General features: G+C 34.4%; 1 protein-coding gene across 1 annotated transcript in view; it reads right to left on the bottom strand.

Annotated features, from left to right (window-relative positions):
- The window catches only part of LOC105299652 (arfaptin-1-like), a 31,604-nt gene extending 30,611 nt beyond the window's left edge, over positions 1 to 993 (bottom strand). The window contains exon 1 of the mRNA XM_011371487.1: positions 888 to 993. Within this exon, the coding sequence (XP_011369789.1) occupies positions 888 to 993 (106 nt within the window). The remainder of the gene's footprint in view (positions 1 to 887) is intronic.
- Positions 994 to 22,962: the final 21,969 nt, after the last annotated feature.

Here is a 22,962-nt window from a genome sequence, read left to right as displayed (position 1 = left end):
TAGTCCAGCTGAATGAATATTCAAATTGTAGTACATCCATACAATGAGTTAATACTTAGGACTACAAAGGAACGGACCACTAATTAATGAAAGAACATGTATAAATTTAAAACATATTTCATAAAGTGAAATAAATCATACAGAAAGGAGAGTACACTATATGACTTCATTTAGATGACATTCACAAAGAGACAAAACTATAGTCACAGAAAAGAGATTAATGGCTATTGGGGGCTTTGGTGGGATGGCGAGGTTAACTACAAAGTTATACAAGGAAAGTATTTGAGATTATGAGTGTGTTTCATATGTAGATTGTGATGGAGGTTACATGATAGTATGCATTCTCAGCCCTCATACAACTGTACACATGATGGTATACTGTGTGTAAATTATACCATAATAAACCTGATTTAAAATAATAAGGAAACTATGTTGCAAATGTTGATACAAGATACTATTAAGATAATCCCTTGATTACTTTACTGAAGAGCAAAGTAATGACTTTCAAAATTGATTACTAATTATAAAACAATGAAGCTTTAACTCTTGTGATTTATTAATAAATGTAGTATTTTTGGTAGAATTAAGCCCTTTTTACAGTAAACATACTCTTTTTTATTTAAAAAAAGATTAGTTTCAGGTGTACATCATAGTTATTCAACATTTATAAACCTAAAGAAATGATCACCATGATAAATCCAGTAACCATCTGACACTACAACATTATTACAATATTATTGACTATATTCTCTATACAGTACATTACATCCCCATGACATTGATTTCATAACTGGAAATTTGAACTTTTTATTCCCCTTTACCTTCCTCCCCTCCCTTTCAAAAATTCTTCAGTTACAGTTGACTCAGGTCAGTAAATAAACTCTTACCCTGAAATTGTTCTTCTTCATAATCTACATCTTTGCTGGTTTCAAAGACAGAAAGAAAGGAGTCCTTCAACTCCTTAACAACACTTGAATAAACTGGAAAATCCATGTGGAGATCCCAAGCCACATCAAGCTTAGGAGCAACTGACTCCTACAACTACAAGTCAGTCTGGAGTGTTAGCTCTGTTGCCTAGCAGTTCTTTATGCTGTCACAGGATTCTGTTGCTATGTATCAGAGGCAGATTTGGCACTATGTACTGCCATATATTTCAAATACAAAATACTTTCCTTTAGGAAGTAAACATAATGAAAATATCAAAAATTCAATTTTAAAATTCCTAATCTACTAATTAATCAGGAATATGACTTAAGCATAAAAATTGAGATGGCTACCAGACCATGTTGTCCATCTAATGTAAAAAAAGGTTAATTATACAAGATATTGTTAATAAGCCTGATTATGGATTAATAAAACAAAAATTATTCACTCTCAAAGTTAATTCCCTTTTATTTTGTGGCAAACCATTCACAAATCCAAAAAACAAAGGATAGGAACATTCTTTTATACAGGAAAGGAGGAGTTCAGAGGGACTATTGCAAACAGAATCCATTGGAGGAAACTGGGAGTTTGTAGTGTAGTGGCTTTTCATTGGCTGAGTTGTAACAGCCTTTCATTGACCAAGTGATTGCTTGTCAAGAAAAAGAGCTTCCTTCTTCCTACTTGATAGAATAGAAAACCATCTTTCTGTTGGAGATAGAAACTTATGTCTCTTCCTGTTTAGGGTAACTGACAATGAGTAGAAGAGTGTGAGAGCTCCCCCTATAGGCCTTTCCAACTCCAATTTAAATAAAGTTTCTCTTTATTAATCTTCATAATTTCGAAGTTGAAAGATAAACAGTGTTGCTTTGGTTTCAAAAAGAGTGAGGTTAGCATTTTTATTTGGCCTATACCAGGGAGTGAAATGTCATCACAGAATATGCATATGATCCATTTAATGGATACTGTCAAACATTTTACACAATTGTTAAACCAACTCACACAAAAATAAGTTTATGAAAGTTACTTTATATTGTCATCAAAAACCTGTATTTTCTTTTTAATTTTATTAATGCTTATGCATAAGCACTGGTACCTAATTATTTTTGCATTTCCTGGATGAATAATGAAATCGAATGACTTCATGGTTTTTTTGCATTTGAATACTGGCTTTAATGAGGTGCCCGTTCAAGTTTTTGGACATTGTTCTTTTGAAGTTTCTATTTTTTTTATTAAATCTTAAATTATTGATATATTTTGCATGCACAATTTGTGCTACATGTATATTTTGCAGTGATCTTCCCCCATGTGTACACATTTTTATCAACTTTAATAAAAACTCAATGAAACAGGTATGAGAAGTGAATTTGAGCATGTTCTCATATATCTGTTGGTCATTTTCACGTCTTCTTAGGATAACTGTCCGTTCAGGTCCTCTGCCTATATTTTAATTGTTTTTTGCTGTTGTTGTTGTTGAGTTGTATGAGTTCTTTATATATTTTGGATATCTTCTCCTTATTAAAGGCATTATGTGCAAATACCTTCTCCCATTCGGTTGGTTGCTTCTTTGTCTTGTTGATGGTTTCTTTGCTATGCAGAGGCTTTTTAGTTTGATTTTTTGCTTGGACGATCTATCCATAGCCGTCAGTGGGGTATTTAGGTCCCCTATTGTGATTGTGTTTTTGTCAGGTTCTCCTTTCAGTTCTATTAGTAGTTGCTTTATATATTTTGGTGCTCCTTGATTGGGAGCAGACATATGCATAAGTATTATGTCTTCTTGACATATTTTCCCCTTTATTATTATGAAATATCCATCTTTGTATCTTATTACCCTTTTTATCTTGAAGTCTATTTCATCAGATATAAGTGTGGCTACACCTGCTTTTTTTTCTGGATGCCAGTTGCTTGGGGTATCATTTTTCACCCTTTCATTTTGAGTCTATATTTGTCCTAGCAGCTGAGACATGTCTCTTAAAGGCAGCATATGGTTGGATTTTGTTTTTGATTCAATCTGCTACTCTGTGCCTTTTAGTTGGTGAGTTCAGTCCATTTACATTTAAGGTGATTATTGATATATGGGGTTTTCCTATAGCCATTTTACCTTTTGTTTTCTGGTAGCTTGGTGTCTCCACTGTTTCTTTTCCTTTCTGTTTCTGTCTGTTATTTTAGTTTGATGGTATTCTGATTTCCCTGTTCCTCTTTTTTTTTTATGTCATATGTCTCAGATCTGAAATCTTTTTTGGCATGTACCATTAAGTTTATGTAAAAGAAAGTTTCTATATACAGTATTAATTTTTTTGGTGCATATGTCTTATTTCCCTTCCCCTTTGCAAATTCAGATCTTTACCCACCCCCCTCATTTTCTGTTTTTGTTGTCTCAAATTATCCCTATTTATGCTGTGAGTTCATTTCCAAGTTGTAGTAGCTATTGTCTTCTTCTCTTTTTAAACTGTTTTACCTTCTTTAACCATTATATAATATTTAAGTGGATAATACTCTATTCTGAATAAGGTTTATAATTTCTTGCTTCTGTCTGTTAGTCATCTTACTCATAGATTTGTATATTTTTGTCTTGTTGTTTCAGGTAAAATAACCCCCCTCGGTATTTCCTGTAATGCAGGCCTTGTGGTGGAAAATTCCCTCAGCTTCTGTATGTCTAAAAAGGTCTTTATTTCTTCTTCATATCTAAAAGAGAAGTTTACTGAATATATTATTCTTGGCTGATAGTTTCTCTCTTTCAATAGTTTCAATATTTGATTCCACTCTCTCCTAGCTTATAGAATTTCTGCTAAAAAATCCAATGATAATCAAATGGGTTTTTCTTTATAAGTTACCATCTTCTTTTCCCTGGTTGTCTTGAGAATTCTTTCTTCGTCATTAATTTTATTAGTTATATTATATTATATTCGTTTTAATTATATTAAATTAACATAATTATAATTATATATTATAATATAATATATAATTATAATATATAATTATATTAGTTTTAATATAATGTGTCTTGGAGAAGGCCTTTTTGGGTTGAGATAATTAGGTGTCTGTTTGCTTCTTGGATTCAAGGGTCTAGTTCGTTCCATAGGATTGGGAAGTTCTCATTCACTATTGGTTTGAATAGGCTCTCTGTTTCCTTCTCCCTCTCTTCTCCTTTTGGTATACCCATTATTTTTTAAAATAATTTTTTTTCAATTACAGTTGGCATATAATATTACATTACTTTCAGATATAAAAAAACAGTGATTTATACAAAATTTATATAACTTATGAAGAAATCACCCCAGTAAATCTAGTATCTATCTAACATGATACATAGCTATTACGATATTATTGACAATATTTCTTATGCTATACTTTATATCACCATGACTATTTTTAACTGCCAATTTCTACTTATTAATCCATTCCCCTTTTTCACTCACTCCCTAACCCCCCCAATCTGACAACCATCAAAATGTTCTCTGTATCTATGAGTTTGTTTCTGTTTTGTTTGTTCATTTATTTTGTTCTTTAGATTCCACATATAAGTGAAATCATATGGTATTTTTTTTTTCTGTCTGATTTACTTCACTCAGGACAATATTCTCTCGGTCTATCTGTGTTGTTGCAGATAGCAAGATTTCATTCTTTTTTCATGGCTGAGTAATATTTCATTGTGTATATGTACCACCTCTTCTTTATCTATTCGTCTACTATTGGACACCTGGCCTGCCTCCATATCTTGACTATTGCAAATATTGGTGCAATGGACATATGGATGCACATGTCCCTTTGAAGTAGTGTTTTGGGTTTGTTCAGATAAATACTGAGAAGTGGGATTACTGGGTTCTTCTTTGTCTCTTGTTATAGTCTCATACCATTTTGTCTAGTATAAATGTTGCTATCCCAGCTTTTTTGTTTGCTTGCTTTTCTCCTTTTTCATGAAATATCTTTTTCCATCCCCTTACTTTCATTCTCTGTGTGTCTTTTGATCCGAAGTGAGTCTCTTGTATTAGTATATGTAAGAGTTATTTTCTTACCCATTCAGCCACCCCATCTTCTGATTTGAGCATTTTATCCATTTACATTTAAAGTAATTGTTGATAGATATATAGTTATTGTCATTTTATTATTCATATTTTAATAGTTCTTCCTTCTTTTTTATATTAAAGAAGTCTCTCTAACATTTTTTCTAATACTGATTTGGTGTTGATGAACTTCTTTAGCTTTTTCTTGTCTTGGGAAGTTCTTTATCTGTCCCTTGATTCTAAATTAAAGCTTTGCTGGGTAGGGTAGTCCTGGTTGTAGGTCTTTACTTTTCATCATTTTGAATATTTCATGCCAATTCCTTCTGGCCTGCAAAGTTTCTGTTATGAAATCAGCTGACAATCTTATGGGAACTTCCTTGTACATAACTAACTGCTTTTCTTTTGCTGCTTTAAAGATTCTCTTTATCTTTAGCCTTTGGAATTTTAATTATGATGTATCTTGGTATAGGCCTCTTTGGATTCATCTTGTTTGGGATTCTCTGAGCTCCCTGGGCTTGTATACTTGTATGTCTATTTCCATCACCAGGTTAGGAAAGATTTTCATCATTATTTCTTCAATAAGATTTTCAATTTCCTGTTCTGTCTCTTCTCCTTCTGGTACCCCCTTATGATGCAAATGTTGGTGTGCTTGATGTTGTCCCAGAGGCCCCTTAAACTATCCTCATTTTTTGGATTCTTTTTACTTGTTACTGTTTTGATTTGGTGTTTTCTGCTACTTTATCTTTCAACCCTACTTATTATTCTCATATTGCTCTTTCCAATGGAGTCAGAGAGTCCTTTCATTTTTGCACTCTCAAGTCTCTTCTTCCATCTGCGTCATTTCCAGATTTCTGTTTTGATATCACTAATTCTTCTCTCATCTGGTCAGCTCAGTTTCCTAAGTTTGCTATTTCATTCTTTATCTCTTTTATTGAGTTCTTCAGCTCCATAAATTCTCTTTGGTTCTTTTGTAAAGTTTCAATCTCTTTGGTAAAATATTCTTTTTGTTCATTGATTTTATTTCTGAATTCATTAAACTGCCTATTTGAGTTTTCTTACATTTCATTGAGTGTTTTCCAGAACTGGAATCTTGAAATTCTCTATCATTTGTTTCTATGTCTTTAAGTTTATTTTCTGGAGATTTTTTTCATTTTCTTTTTGAGCTGCCTTGCTACCTTGGTTGTTCATGACATTTGATGGATTATTTCTCTGCCTAAGCATTTATAAGAATGAACTCTATTTTTAAAATAATTTTATTATTACTAAGAATAATGCCTCTTTTGCAGGTTGATAAGGATTTTTTCTTTTGTTTTCCAGTAGGTGACACACAAGCCTCCTATACTGCCCAGGCCTCCCAGATCTCTGCTGGGTGGCAAAAAAATGCCCTCTATTCTGTATTTCCTGGGGAGGTGGGTGTCTCCTCTATAACCAGGTTTTTTTAGTCTCAGGGCTCCACTCCCATGGGAGAATGTGGTGAGTGATAGAGTTCTGAACCCCTGAAGTCCCAACACTGCCCCAGCATCCAGATGCAGTGTTGCGTTGTCTGAGGTGTCTCAAGTGCTCCTGCTAGGATCAGCTTCCATGAGTGGATGCAGGGTGGGTTGGGAAAGGTTGCTGGAATGTTTGTGTCTTTGTTCTCCTTCCAGTAATTGTGACTGCCAGACCTTAGAGACCTCGCCTCTGTATCTCCACCCCAGATTTAAAGGAAAAAATAAACAATACGATAATTGTAACTGACTTCAATATCCCACTGTCAACAATGAATACATCATCCAGACAGATAGAGACCAGAAAAACAATAAAAAGGATAAAAGAAACTTAAAGCAGGTTTTTTAAAATAAAGATAAAAAAAAACTGGCAAACCTTTAGTCAGACTAAGAAAAAAGAGAGAAGTTAAATAAATAAAATTAGAAATAAAAAAGTAGACATTGCAACTGATAATACCAAAATGTATAAGAACATGAGAGCCTATTACGAACAATCATATGCCAACAAGTTAGAAAATATTGAAGTAAGGAATTCATTTCTAGAAACACACAACTTATCAAGACTGAATCAAGAAGAAACAGAAAATCTGAACAGTCCAATAATGAGTAAACATACTGAATGAGTAATCATAACCTCCCAACATAGAAAACAACAGTACCAGATAGCATCACTGATGAATTTTACCAAACATTTAAAAAGAATTAACACCAATCCTTTTCATACTCTTCCAAAAAGTTGAGGAGAAGAAAATACTTTCTGACTCATTCTATGAGGTAAGCATCACCCCAATACCAAAGCAAGATAAGAACACAACAAGCAAAGGAAACAAAAGACCAATATACCTGAAGAATATAATGTAAAATTTCTCAAAAAATATTAGCAAAACAAATTCATGAACACAAAAAAAGGAGTATACACCATGAACAAGTGAGATTTATTGCTGGAATGCAAGGATGTTTCAACATACAAGAATCAACAAGTGTAATACATCACAATTATTTAAAAAAGTAAAAATCACATGATTACCTTGATAGATACAGATAAAGCACTTGACAAAATATAAGCTCATTTTATGATTAAAACACTCAACAGATTAAGTATAGAAGAAACATATCTCAACATAATAAAGGCCATATACAAAAAACCCCTCAGGTACCATTATACTCAATGTAGAAATATTGAAAAAAGTTCTCTAATATCTAGAACAAGACCAGTATGCCCACTTTCACCATTCTTATTTAGTATAATAATGAAGTCCTAGCTAGAGTGATTAGGCAAAACAAAGAAATAAAAGACATTTAATTGAGAAGAAGGAAGTAAAACTGTTATTATCAGCAAGTGATATAAAAAAATTCGTATATGGAAAATCTCTAAGGTCAATTAAAAAACTTGGTATAAGTTGTCGACAATTTTAGTAAAGTTGCAGCATACATAATCAACACAGAAATCAATTGCATTTCTATGCAGTAAGGATGAAATATCTGAAAAATAAATAAAGAAGACTATCTCAAGCATTATAGCATAAAAAACAATAAAATACTTGGGAATAAATTTAACCATGAAAGTGAAAAATCTACCCAATGAAAACTAAAAGATTTTGCTGAAATTGAAAAAGAGAAAAACAGATGGAAAGACATCTCATGTTCATGAATTGGAAGAATTATTACTGTTAAAATGTTTCTCCTACCCAAAGCCACCTAAAGAGTCAATGCAATTCTCATTGAAACATCAATGACATTATTCACAGAAATAGAATAAACAGTCCTGAAATTTGCATTGTACCACAAAAGACACTGAATAACCAAAGCAATGCTGAAGAGAAAAAAAAAAGCTGGAGGTATCAAACTTTCTGATTTTAAACTATATTAAAAAGCTACAGCAAAATGTATTATACTTATACAAAAATAGATATAGAGGTCAATGGAACAGAATAGAGAGCCCAGAATGAAACCTCTGTGTATACGTTCACTTACTACTCCACAAGCAAGTCAAGAGCCCCCAGTGGGAAAAGAAAAGTCTCTTCAATAAATGGTGCTGGGAAAACTGGATAAACACATGCAGAGCAGTAAAATTGAACACCTATCTTACACCACTCACAAAAAATAGCTCACAGTGCATCAAATACTTTAAAACTCCTAAAACAGGAAAGAAGCTTTTCAACATTGTTCTTGGCAATGATTTTTTAAGGTATAACACAAGCAGAAACAACAAAAAAATTAAAAAATGACACTACATCAAACTTAAAAGTTTTTCACATCAAAAAAAGCTGTTAACAAAATAAAAAAGCAACATACAAATTTAGACAAAATTTTTGCAGACTGTATGTGAAATAAGGGGTTAATATCCAAAATATATAAATAACTCACACAATTCAATACCCTCCCAAAATTCAACTGAAAAAAAGTGTAACAGGAAGTAAGTAGACATTTTTCCAAAGATGGTATATGGAAAGATGCTCCACACCACTAATCACTGGAGAAATGCAAATGAAAACAACAATGAATTACCACTTCACACCTGTTACAATTGCTGTCATCAAGAAGACAAGAAATAACAAGTGCTGGCAAGGTAGTTGAGAAAAGTATACACTGGAGCACTGTTGGTAAGAATGTAAATTGGTGCAGTCACTATGAAAAATACCATGGTAGATTTCTCCAAAAATTAAGAATAAAACTACCATGTGATCCAGTCATCCCTCTTCCGGCCATTTATCTGAAGAATACAATTACACTAACTCAAGAAGATATATACACTCCTATGTTCATTGCAGCAAGCCACAACAGAAGAGTGCAACACAGCCTACACAGGGAACACTCCTGGAGCACCTGACTCTGGTGGCCAGAAGAAATTGTACTGCTGGCTCCCACAGAATATTTCCTACATAAGGACACTTCTTTAACACAAGTAGATGTAGCTGATCTCCCTCATACATAAAAACAAACAAGATCATTAAGTAAAATGAAGAATAAAGGAATATTATACAAATGAAAAAAGAAGAAAAAAACCTGAAAATATCTGAACAAAATGGAGTTAAGCAATCTATCCAATAAAGAATAAAACAGTTAGGTCATAACCTGAACTCTGAAAAAATGTAAGAATACAGTGAGAACTTCAACAAAGAGATAGAAAATATAAGAAAGTACCAACCAGAGATGAAGAATACAATAACTGAAATAAAGAGTACATTTTGTTGAGAGTTTTTTCATAAATATATTGAATTTTGTCAAATACTTTTTCTGCATCTATTGAGTTGATCATATGATTTCAATCTTTCACTTTATTAATGTGTCGTATTTTGTTGATTGATTCGTGATGTTAAAACATCTTTGCATCCAAGGAATAAATTCTCACTTGATCACGGTGTATAATCTTTTAAAAATACATTGTTAAATTTGCACTGCTCGTATTTTTTAATTTTGTTGAGGATTTTTGCATCTATGTTCATCAAGGATGGTGGTGGTGGTGGTGGTGGTGGTGGTGTGTGTGTGTGTGTGTGTGCGCGCGCGCGCGTGCCTATTTTGAGTGTCTTCACTTGGTTTTGGTATTAGGGCAGTGCTGGCCTCATAAAATTAATTTAGAAGTGTTCCTTTCTCCTTGAATTTTTGGAATAATTTCAAAGGATAGTCATTATTTCTTCTTTAAATGCTTTGTAGAATTCACCTGTGAAGCCATCTGGACCAGGATTTTTGTTTGTTGGTAGTTTTATGATTATTGACTCAATTTTATTACTAGTAATCAGTCTATTCAGACTATTTTTCATGATTCAGTCTTGAAAAATTGTGTGTTTCTAGGAATTTATCTATTTCTTCTAGATTGTCTAGTATGTTGTCATGTAATTGTTCATAGTACTCCCTTATGATCCTTTGCATTTCCATGGTATTAGTTGTAGATTCTCTTCTATTTTTTATTTTATTTGGGGGCCTTCTATCATTTTTTCTTAACAAGTTGGGATTAAGGTTTATCAAACTTATTTATGTTTTCAAAGAACCAGTTCTGGTTTCACTGATCTTTTTTATTTATTTTAGTTTCTATTTTATTTATTTCAACTATGATCTTTATAATTGTCTTTTTTTCCTACTAACTGGGCTTTTTTTTTTCTTTTTCTAGTTCATTTAAATATAAAGTTAGATTGTTTGAGTTTTTTTTTTAATCTCTTGTGGTAGTCCTGTATTGCTATGAACTTTCTTCTTAGAACTTCTTTTGCTGTGTTCCATATATTTTGGAACATTGTTTGCATTTTCATTTATGTCAAGCTTTTGACCTCTTTGATTTCTTCATTGACCCCTTGGTTATTTAATGGCATGTTGTTTAGTCTCCACGTGTTTGTGGGTTTTTTTTTTTGTTTTTTTTTTTTTTGTTTTGCCCCTTTTTTCTTTTTTTTTTTTCTTTTTTTTCTATAGTATTTGTTTTAAAGTCCATTTTGTCTGATATACATATTGCTACCATAGCTTTTCCCCCCATTTTCATTAGAATGGGATACCTTTTTCCATACATTCACTTTCAGCCTATATGTGTATTTAGATTTGAGGTGAGTCTCTCGTAGGCAGCATATACATGGAATCTGGTTCTTTTTTTCCATTCAGTCACCCTACATCTTTTGATGAGAGCATTTAGTCCATTTACATTTTACATTTAAAGTAATTATTGATAGGTATGTGCTTATTGCCATTTTGCTAATTTTTATGGCTGTTTTTGTAGTCTCCCTTTCTCCTTCTCTCTTCCCCTGTAGTCTTATGTCTTTTATTTTTTTTGGTGGTATGTTTAGATTTTTTTCTCATTTTCTTTTGTGCATTTACTGTTTTTTATTTGTGGTTACTGTGATGTTCACATATAACATCCTAGGTGTATAACAGTCTCTTTTATGTTGATAGCAACTTAAATTTGAACACGTTCCAAATCTTTATATTTTTACTGCTGCCCATATTTAATATTTTGATGACACATTTTAATCTTATTTTTATGTATCCCTAATTAATGTATTTTCAATTAATTTTACTACTTTTGTCTTTTACCTGTTATACTTGTTGTAAATGTGATTGATCTGCTGCTGTAATTACTTCTTCCGGTGTGTTTTTTATTTTATGTTTTTTTTTCTCATTAATACCTTTCCTTTTTATTTTATAGAAGTCCTTTAAACATATCTTATAAGACCTATGTAGTGGTGATGAACTCCTTTAGATTTTGCTTATCAGGGAAACTCTTAGTCTATTCTTAAATTCTGAATGATAACTTCACTGGGTAGAGAATTCTTGGTTAAAATTTTTTCCCTTTCCTTTCCAGCAGACTTTACAGGCCATTCCATTTATTTCTGACCTGTAAAGTCTGCTGAAAATCTGCTGGTAGCCTTATGGGCTTTCCTTTGTATGTAATGAATTGTTGTTTTCTTTCTGATTTTAAAATTCTTTAACTTTTACTATTTTAATTATAATGTGTCTCAATGTGTTTCTCTCTGGGTTCATCTTACTTGGAACTCTGGGTTTTTTTGAACCTGAGTATCTGTTTTCTTCCCCAGATTAGAGAAGTTTTCAGCCATTATTTCTTCAAATAATTTTTCTGGCCTCTTCTCTCTTCTCCTTCTGGGTTCCTTATAATGAAAATATTATTCCACTTGATATTGTCCCACTATTTCCTTAAGGTATTCTCACTTCTTTTAATTTTTCTTTTTGTTGTTAAATTTGGGTATTTTTCATTGCTTTTTCTTTTGGCTCTTATTTGTGTTTCTATCCTCTAGTGTGTTTTTCAGTTTAGTTATAAGTTCTGTTCAGTACTTCTAATATTTTTATCTCTTTAAGTTCTCACTGTATTAAACAATTCTTCTCTCAAGATTGGTGAGTATCGTTTTTACCATTATTTTTAAACTTTATCAGGTTGGCTGTATTATCTGTTTTTTTTTTAAGACCATCTTATAGGGATTTGTTTTGTTCTTTGCTTTGCTATTTATTCCTTTGTCTATTTGTTTTGCTTGTCTCTCTTTGTTTGACTATATGTGTTAGGCAAAAAGGCTACTTTCCTCAGTCTTGAAGGAATGATCATGTGTAGGAGTGATTTTGTATAGCCCAGGAACACAATCTCCCCTGAAGCAAATCTCTCTTGTCCACCAGAGCCAAGTTCTCTATGGGTATCCCTTGTGTGTGCTGCATGATCCTGTCACTGTGGTATGATTGCAGCTGCTGCATGGGGAGGGTAGGGTTCTGGGAGCTCACTCTGCACTATTGTGGATTAACAATTGTATAGTGAGGACAGGTTTGAAAGTGCTTGCTATCCTGGTTGTGGCTCAGACTCTGTGTGTTGGGTGGTGTAGGGGTGCTCACCCAACCCAGTTGCAGTTTGGCTATTGCACAGGGATGATGAGTCTCAGAGCATTCCTCCCTACCAGCTGTAATTTGGTCTTTCTTTGGGGTGAGTGGGTCTTACGGTGCTCACCAGCCCACTTTTGGTTCTGCTGCTGTGTGTGGTGGGTGGGGCTCAGGGCACTCATCTGCCATGTCACTCACAGCTTAGTGTCTGTGTATAGTGAGTAGTGGTGGGGTACCCAATCAGGCTGATTTTTGACAGGGTGCTGTGTGGGGAACATGGAGTTCAAAGAGCTTGCCTGGCCTGGTTGCAACTCAGCCAGTGTACAAGTAGGCCACTGATCAGGTTGCTAGCCAGGATTAGTTGTGGCTCAGGAGCTGCTTGGGGAAAATGAGGTGATGGGACCCTACCCAGCTTGCTTACATCACAGGGTGTGTGAAGCAAGCTCTTTGAAGCAAGTCCTCTGATGCTAGCAGGCTAGAGGGAGTGTTCCAAAATGGTGACTGTCATCTCCATCACTAGCAGGTTAAGAAGAGATTTCAAAAATGACATCTTCTAGCACTCCCATCCCTGGATTAAGTAGCTGCAGTTTCCCGTGTCTCCAGCAGATACTTTAAAGTTAGTGAGACCCCCTCACTTATGGTCTAAGTGTTCTTCATTGTGTGTGTATGTATTTTTTTTTCTTTGCTGGATTTCAGGGAGATTCGGTGCATACACAAGCCCTTTAAGAGGGGTTTCTTCTTTACCTGTAATTCTATGGTTCTCCTGATCCTAATCCCCACTGAGTTTTAAAACTAGACATATCAGACAATCTTCTTTACGGTGCCAGCCCCAGGATCAGGGTGCCTGATATGGGGCCCAATTTGTTTGCTCCTTGAAGGAGAGTTTTTAATTTTTAGGGCTATCCCTCCTGCTTGTGGGTTACCATGTCGGGGTGGGGTCCAAGGTGATGCCGTGTCTCTGACTCTTGTACCTTTCTTAGTGTGTTTCTTTTGATATACAGGCATTGTTCCTCTTGTTCTCAGGTCCTTTTCAGTGGAAAATTATTCCTTTTGTAGCTGTTAATTTGTTGTGTCTGATGAAAGAAATCAAAGATGACCTAGATAAATGGAGAGACATACCATTCCCATGGACACAACAAATTAATAGCTACAAAGGGTACATCCACTCTAGAAATGTTTTTTCATTAAAATAATCTGCCATAACATCAACCTTAAAATAACTAATATTAAACACTTAAGCATCCATTTTCCTCAATTAGGCTTCAGTAATGTATTTATTATTTTTGTAAATGTCTATATTGTCATTTCAACAAATGACAACATTCTTCAAAACATTCATTGTAGTAATATCTTGCACCTGTATACATGTTTTATCTATTTATTCATTTATTTGTTAAATTCAATAAATATTATGTAGTTACTTTGTGCCAGACATAAAACAAGAAAGTCAGTTTATTTTACCCTATACATTCTCATAGATAACCTTTGAAACAAACCTATTTGGTTAGGATTTCTAGCACTATTTTCAATTAAAAGAATTTGTGACTATGGAATGGTAAATGACTTGTAGTACTGTCAGCAATAAGATAACCTTATATTTAAGAAGATGTCACCACATTAGTTTGAATTTATCCCATATCATTAAGAAATTTTGTATTGGACATCATTAAGGTCTGTAGAATTTCTTATATTAAACCAAGCTTTGACACTATTCTACCAGTCTATATTATAAGATGTTTTGATAATTAACATATGAAAAGACTTCTAGAATACTGTTGAAGATATCACTTATTGTATCATACACAGTCTTCTCAGCAATATTTGGTTTATTATTTTGGTATTTTTATTTTTACCATTATTATTAATTTATTTTGGTTTTAGTGTTTTTTTTTTTATCATAGTGACTTAGTACCTTTCTGTTGTTCTACTTCAACTCTCAACACGTCTCCTTAAAATTCTGTGTTCTTGCTACACCAAACTATTACTTCCTTTTTATTTGCGCCCCCTCCAGCCACCATCTTCCCCTGAAGGGACGCACCACTGGACCGGTGGAACCCCGCCAGCCAAGTACGGGCAGCAGGTTGCTGGGCAACGCCAAGGGGAGGGAAGAGGAGAAGGGTGAATGGCGGCTGCAGCTGCCCCCGCCTCCCCCCAAATGCACCACGTGGTGCCCAGTGTCGGGGTGGGGTGAAGGGGATATTGACAAACCCTTGTGTCCAGGGCTGACTTTCTATAGATTACGGCTGCTTTGCTACGTAGGAAACCCCAACCCAGAAGCTGGTCCTCTACGATGGTTTGTCACCAGGTTCCCCACGAACGTTGGGTGCATGACGGGCAAAGCGAAAACGATTACTTTTTAATTCAACGAATAGTTATTAATCTTTTTCAATTTCCCCTGTTTCATGTATTTCATGTGAAGTTAGAGGCTTTATTAGGTTCACGTTAAACTTTTAGCATGAACGTTTCATTGATTGTGCAGTACACTTCATTTTCAAAACATCAAGGGGCATCTATTACGAGGTTATTAGTAGTAATTAGTTTGACCACTTGCTTAACGTGATTTCTAGATTTCAGCATGAGGGAACTTTATTTTGTACAGATTGCTTTATTTTAGTAACTGCTGTTGTGATTATTCTTTGCAGGGCTTATTAATTGCTTTGATTTTCTAATTGCATCACGTAAAAACGCTGGTTTCTAATAACAATATATTTACTTATTTGTTTTAAGATATAATACATATTTAATTGTTTTAAAATCACAATACCAATATTACTACGAAAAAGAAAATACTGGGTATAAGATTTTTTTCAGTTCTTTTATCTTAGAATATACTCTACTGAAGAATATGCACCATTAAAGGTATACTGTCAAAGTACTGTGTTCTCACATTAAATCATTCACTCATCTGTGTGATTGTGTTGTCAATTTGATATATTGTTAAGTTTGTACTCAATGTCAGGGCATGCTTCTTTTATCTTTTTTGATTTAATTATATATTTTAAATATGTAAAACATCCTCAGAGTTCTAAAATCTAAACTATATTGAAAGGTATTTTCAGAGTCTTGCTTTCATCCCCATTTATTTAACTTCATTCTAACTTACCCTTTATAAGTATCCATTTTCATTACTCATCATTTTCTGGTTTATTTTTTCTGTGTGCATGTGTATGCTTGTGTTTGCAATATAAGCAAATATATAGATACGTAATCTTATTTATTTTACACCAAGGTATGGCATACTATCTATATTGTACTGTACTTTTTTTCCAAATAATTTTCCATGAGTAAAAACTAGAACAATGATTCAGGCATGAGAATAATTTTGTGGCACTTGAGTACTTTCCAGAATTTATCAATCTTTTAAATTTTGGTTGATAAAGATTGAAAACTTTAATTTTGTTAACTGTGTTATCTTGATGCATTCTATCATAAAGTAAGTGATTCTCTAGAGGCAGTACAGTCTTATTTCACAAATATTTGAAACTACATAGGAGTGACATCACCAAGATGGCGGAGAAGGAGACTGCAGTCTCTACTCTCTCATAAAGTTCAATAATGAGTTAGCTATCCGTGAAGAAAATAAGCAAAATAAACTCTGGTAGAACTTTAGAATCCACTCATAAAATTTAAGCAAAACAGTGGAACCAAATCCTTGAGAATAACCACACAACAAAAGAAGGAAGACAGTTTGATTTTGCCTGCATCATCTCATTCCCCAAACCACACTGCTCAGTGTCAAGATGGAAATACTCATCTGGAAATGTCCACATGCAGGGAAAGGAAGAATGGAGTGAGTGACCAGGTTTCCCAGTCTTTTGAGGCACTGCAAAAAGGAACTACTTCAGATTTACTTCACGAAAAGACTGGCAAAGATGAGACATATAGAGATATGTAACAACCAGGAAGAAAAGCAGGGGCTACCAATAGTAGCCATGCAACAGGAGTGATCATAGTTCCCATTGACCTGTTCTTCAGACAAACCCAGTAGCTTTTGACACTAAAGAAACCAATGGCCAGCACCACTGGCACTGAGGCCCTATAAATCTCACTTTTATTTGCTTTCGTGACACCAGCTGCCCGATTCCCACTAGAATGGAGAGTTGTATATTTGATCTTTTTTTAAACCATGTGTCTCAATGGCTTCTTGTGCCTTTGTTAGTGTGGTGATCTCTCATTATGATCTCGTAGGGGTGAATAAGAAGTGCATGGATCTATATGGTTGGTTATACATGTTCTTAAAAAAAATTAAGTGTAACATCAAAAATATAAAATGGAGGCAGTAAAAGAGGAGAGTGTTATATGAGATTGAAGGTAAGTTATTATTGGCTTAAAATATACTGTTGCATCTATGTTTCATGTAAGCCTCAAATTACCACAAAACAAAAACCTATAGTATGTACACACAAAATTAAGAGAAGGGAATGAAAGTATACCACTATAGAGAATTCACAAATGAAGATAGCAAGAGAGAAAGAAACCAAGAAACTACAAAACAGCCAGGAAACAATTAAAATGTCAAGAGTAAGTTCTTACTGATTAATAATTACTCTAAATGTAAGAAGATGAAATTCTCCAATCAAAAGCCATAAGAAGGCTGAATGGATTAAAAACAAGACCAAACTATATGCTGCCTACAAGAGACTCGCTTCAGCTTTAAGGACACACATAGGCTCAAAGTAAAGGGATGGAAAAATATATTCTATGCAAGCAGAAACCCACGGAAAATAAAGGTAGCTATCCTTACATCAGACAAAATAGACTTTAAGCCAAAAAGACAAAAAATGTCATTATATAATGATAAAAAGGTCAATTCTTCAAGAGGATAAAAATATATATTCGCCAAACATTAGAACCCTTAAATATATTAAGCAAATACTAAAAGGTCTGAAGGGAGTAATATATAATAAGAGGTGACTTCAATGTCCCTCTTTCAACAATGGTTATATTGTCCAAAAAGAAAATCAATAATGAAACATTAGACTTGAAATATATTCTAGACCGAATAGATCTAATAGATTACACAGAACATTCATTTCAACACCAGCAGAATGAACATTCTTCTCATGTGCATATGAAACTTTTTCCAGTATAGATCATAGGTTAGGTCATAAAACAAGTCTCAGCAGATTTTAAAAGCCTGAAATAATATGAAGTGTTTTTTTCTGACCACGATGGCATGAAACTAGAATTCAATAACAGGAGGAAAACTAGAAAAATTACAAATATGTAAAAATTAAAAAAACACACTTCTCAGCAAACAATGGATCAAAAATGAAATGAAAAGAGAATTTAGAAAATATCTTGAAACAAAAGAAAATGGAAATAAAACATACCATAACTTGTGAGATGTAGCAAAAGCAGTGCTAAGTGGGAAGTTTATAATGATAATTGCCTATGTTAAAGAAATATTAAAGAAAAAGAAATATCTCAAGTGAAAAATCTAACTTTATACCTAAAAGAACAACAACAACAGCTAAAACACACACACACACACACACACACACACACACACACACACACACACACAACAATTAAGCCCAAAGTTAACAGAAGGGAGGAGATAACAAAGAACAGAGCAGAAATAAGTGAAATACAGAATATAGAACAATAACAAAGATCAATGAAACAAAGTTGTTTTTTAAAGATAAAATCGACAACCTTTAGCTAGACATACCACAAAAGAGAGGGGACTAAAATAGAATTATAAATGAAAAATGAGACATTATAATTGATACCATAGAAATACAAAGGATCACAAGAGACCAGTATGAACAGTTATGCACCAACAAGTTGGACAACATGGAAGAAACGGATAAATTCTTAGAAAGATACAATCTACCAAGATTGAATCATGAATAGAAAATCTGAACTGTCTTTGCAGGACTCATTTTCTAGAATATTTTTTGAAATCTTGATTTGATATTCCAAAAACAAAGTAAATGAATGTTATCAAGTGAGCCATTGCTTTAATTTGTGGACAAAACAATATTAAAATATGGGACTAACTATCTAAAAATATATTTGTATATGGGAATTAGTGAATATTTTTCATTCTGGCTAAAATAATCTAAATTGCTTAATGTATTTATACTGAAGATCAGTTTTTTAAATGGATCTTTATATAAGTAAGCCACATTTTCCTTTTTCATTATATATTTTTAATTACAGAAAAATTAACTTTCAAAGATTTTGAAGAGGCCACATATGTATCCACTTGTCTATTACCATTGAAAATCAGCAGTTCCTTGAGAAATATTATTTGCTAATATAATAATTGAAATATTAAAATATTTATATAACTAGTGGATTTATCAATGTGTCTGGGAGCCTAAAAGAGAGGAAAAGATTGATTCTATCAGGATAACGAAATGTCTTAAGAGTGTAGAAGTTGCTGGAATTGGAATCTGGGGAATTTTTAGAGAATAGGACGGAAGGACATTTTAAGAAGAAGAAATATAGCTTGGACAAAGACAATGAAACATCTCTTCCAAAAAGCTACACCTGTTCACTACACATAGAGTTTAATGGTGTCACTACTAACACAAAGTATTCATTTTTTTCCCACTCTCATAGTGGTACAGCTTAGGCTCCAGGCACATAGGCTACGTGATTCATAGTCTATCTGGGGTTATATGGCCTGAGAGCTTTAGACAATTTAAGGGGACAATGGAGGCCATGGTGTAGACCAGTACTCACCTCAGGAGAAACAGGGACAACCATTGGTGTTAAGAGATAGTGAACCTCAGACTGTTCTAGGCAAAATGAATGTGAAAGAGTAGATAAATTGGTCCAATACAAGTATATATCAGTTTATGCAGTAAACTGTGACACTGAGAAGCTAACTACAAAAGCTTTCTACTTTATAGAAGCAGTTCCTCATACCACAACTTTTCAATGTACGCCACTTAATCCCGCTATACATTGTATTCCCACAGATGGTGAGTCCATGACTGTCACTCTATCTCTTTTCCTTTATCTCAAAACCAGGCCTACAGCATTTCTCCATTCCTAATGGTGTTTTCCAAAGAGACCCAGAGAGTCATCTAATTGTAGGTTAGGCCAACACTATCACCGACACTCTTCTGTCAATTCTGCTAGGAGTAGTCCTCACCCATGTATAACACCTAGATTTCGGTGTTAATATATATGTTTTCTGGTATGCCTTTGGCTGTGCCTAAGGCTTTAGTATGCATCAGCAATAATGACTTTAATTCATTTCTACTTTAATTCCCTTCAGAAAAGTTCCCTAGGTCACATTATTTAAGGCTAATAGTTGCCTTCTAAGCTTGCTTTTGTTAAATGTGAGACTCACAGAGATATTGCAGGCTCTAAGAGAAATGCTTTGGCTGATCCTGTATTCTATCCTCCCTTCAGACAGAGTCTAAATGAGTTCCCAATTTAAAATTTTAAAAACTTGTTATTACTTGTCCTGTCGATGATGGCTATTCTAACAGGTGAGAGATGGTATCTCATTGTAGTTTTGATTTGCATTTCCCTAATACCTAGTGAAGTTGTGCATCTTTTCATATATCTGTTGGTCATTTGTATGTCTGTCTTCTTGGGAAAAGTGTCTGTTCAGGGCCTCTGCCCATTTTTAATTGGATTGTTTTTTATTATTGAGTTGATGTTGAGATTATCATGCTAAGTGAAATAAGTCAGACAAAAAGTTGAGAACCATATGATTTCACTCATATGTGGGATATAAAATTGAAAACAATAAATGAATAAGACAAACAGAGAATCATTGACACAGATAACAGTTTAGTGGTTACCAGAGGTAAGGGGGAAAGGGGGTAGATAAGGGTAGAGGGGGTCAGATATATGGTGATGAAAGATTTGACTTTGGGTTGTGAACACACAATGCAATATACATATGACCTATTATTGAATTGTCCACCTGAAACCTATATAATTTAGCTAACCAATGTCACCCCAAATTTTAATAAAAAAAGAAAAAATAGTAAAAACTTGGCACTTTTACAAAATGAAGATCCTAAATTTAAAAGAGAACAGTAGAGAAAGGTAGAATTACACATAGTATCTCAATAATCTGTAATATTCCCCAAAAGGCTGCCTATTTGTTTAACAGATATTACTGCCAGATCTTCCTTAAGTATATAATTATCGTTATATGTGAGCAAAGGAGTAATGATACTAACAGAAAAATGTGATTGGCATGCTTCATATTTTCCCAAAATAACTCAGGATCATTGTTTAATGTACTCTGCCAAACCCAAAACATGAGTAAACCTGTAAATAATTTAGGTCATGTCTTAACTGTCTTGGTCTCTACTTGAGCCTTCAACTACCACTTAATCAGTTTCCAATAGTTAACTCATAATTAATGTTACATTTCTCATTATTTGCTTTCTGGATAGATTGAACTCTTTCCATGCCAAAAGTTAAATATCAAAATCAGGAAATATCAAGTGACGGATGCACTCTAGAAAGTTCATTTCCCTAGAAAGTTTATAAAATATATCAAAATTTTGCAGATTCCATACTGTCCCTTTAATCTCCAGAGTATAAGAATAGTCAAAAAATTGAAAAAGAAGAAAGGTTAGATAAAATGTTTGTTAAAATAAATTTTAGGTGGCCTGAAGCACTTTAGTTTGTTCTCAGGGGCATGGGAACAATCCCAAAGAAAATGGAAACCTGAGATCATATAAAATTGTCATGCAAATACTGATAAATGAAATTACTCTTAATTTACCTTCTAAATACAGATAAACATTATGAATAATTATGCTGTAAGTTATTACAAATTCCTTACAATTAGTGAGAACATGAGGGTTTTGGAAATAGAAATTGAAAAACAGCTGTGATAAGCACATTAAAATATTACTCTTGACTGCATGCTTGCTGCTCAATTAGTGTGTGATGTAATCGATGTATATGTTTATAAAACAAAGCAATCATTGAAACCAACATAAACAGCATTCAAGGTGCTATAAAATCTTTGAAAGTTGCACCAGTCAGCTGGAAGACTGGCCTTTTCTTTCTACATCAGGGACTGTTTGGAAGACCTATCTCAGAGGAATAATGTTGTTTATCCTATTGGTTTCTATTTTGAGAAAAATGTTACCTTGAATGCTCTGCAGGCAAGTAGAACAAACTGGCAAAAATGAAAAGTAAACCAAATGTAAGCATAAGTTGAAAAGAAGAAAATACTTTGAAATTATTCTTATCTAGATACCCATAGGAATAATTCGTTTTTATGGAAGTACATTTTAGTTTACAACACCTATTCAACCATTTCAAAAATTATTTTTCTCTCAGGCTTCTGGTCAAGATGGCAGAGTAGGTACATGCTGTGCTCGTCTCCTCTCATGACCACATCAAAGTTACAACTAAGCTACAGAACAGCCATCATTGGGAGTCACCTGAGGTCTGGCTGAACAGAAGTCCTACCACTGGGGACACGCAGAAGAGGCTACCTTTAAACTGTAGGAGGGCTGGAAACATGGAAAGGGCTGGTCCTACACCTGCGCGAGGCAGTTGAGAATCAGGAGGGACATCTCGGCTACAGAGGCTCCCCCGAGTGGCGAGGGGTCTTGGCCCCACACCGGACTCCCTAGCCCGGGGTTCCAGTGCCAGCAAACGAAGTCCCCACAACTTCTGGGTGTGAAAACAAGTGGAGATTGTGTCTGAGTTGGAGGGTTGGGGAAGCCACAGACACTCTTTTTTAAGTCACGGCGCAGACTCACCGCTAATGGACTCCCTGGTGCTGAGCTCCAGTGCTAGGGCAGCAGCTTCAAAGGCACCAGGAACACACGTGGAGGGACTGAGTTGTCTGGCTTCAGGGTGAGGGCTGGAGGGGCTGCTTTTTCCCAAATAAAAGTGCTGGCAGGAGCCATTGTTCCTTTGTTGAGTTCTGCCCTCTCTCGGCATGCAGGCGGCCACCATATTTGAGTGTCTATCAACCAGGCTGACACGTGCACCCACCCAGTTCATTCCCTGATACCCTGCTCCTCTCAACTTGCAGGCCCACATGAGCAACTTCCAGTGGCTTCTCCATACAAATGGCCTGTATTAAGAGAGGAGAGGAGGCATATGGAAAATGCAAAGGAAAGTGCTTGCAGAAATGACCGACTCAGCCGGTTAAAGTCCTTTCCTGACTGCCTTCTCCCCACTCCAGGACTCTCCAGCTCACATGTTTTCCCGCAGCTATGTCCCCCACCTCAAGGACCCTCCAGCTCACATCTGTTGATTCACAGCTTGTTATCCAACTAACGTTCTTCCTAATCTCTGTA

Source organism: Pteropus vampyrus, unplaced genomic scaffold (assembly GCF_000151845.1).
Source record: "Pteropus vampyrus isolate Shadow unplaced genomic scaffold, Pvam_2.0 Scaffold191, whole genome shotgun sequence".
NCBI classification, from domain to species: domain Eukaryota; kingdom Metazoa; phylum Chordata; class Mammalia; order Chiroptera; family Pteropodidae; genus Pteropus; species Pteropus vampyrus.
Note: the sequence above shows the minus strand (reverse complement) of the source record. Positions and strands in the feature narration are given on the sequence as shown.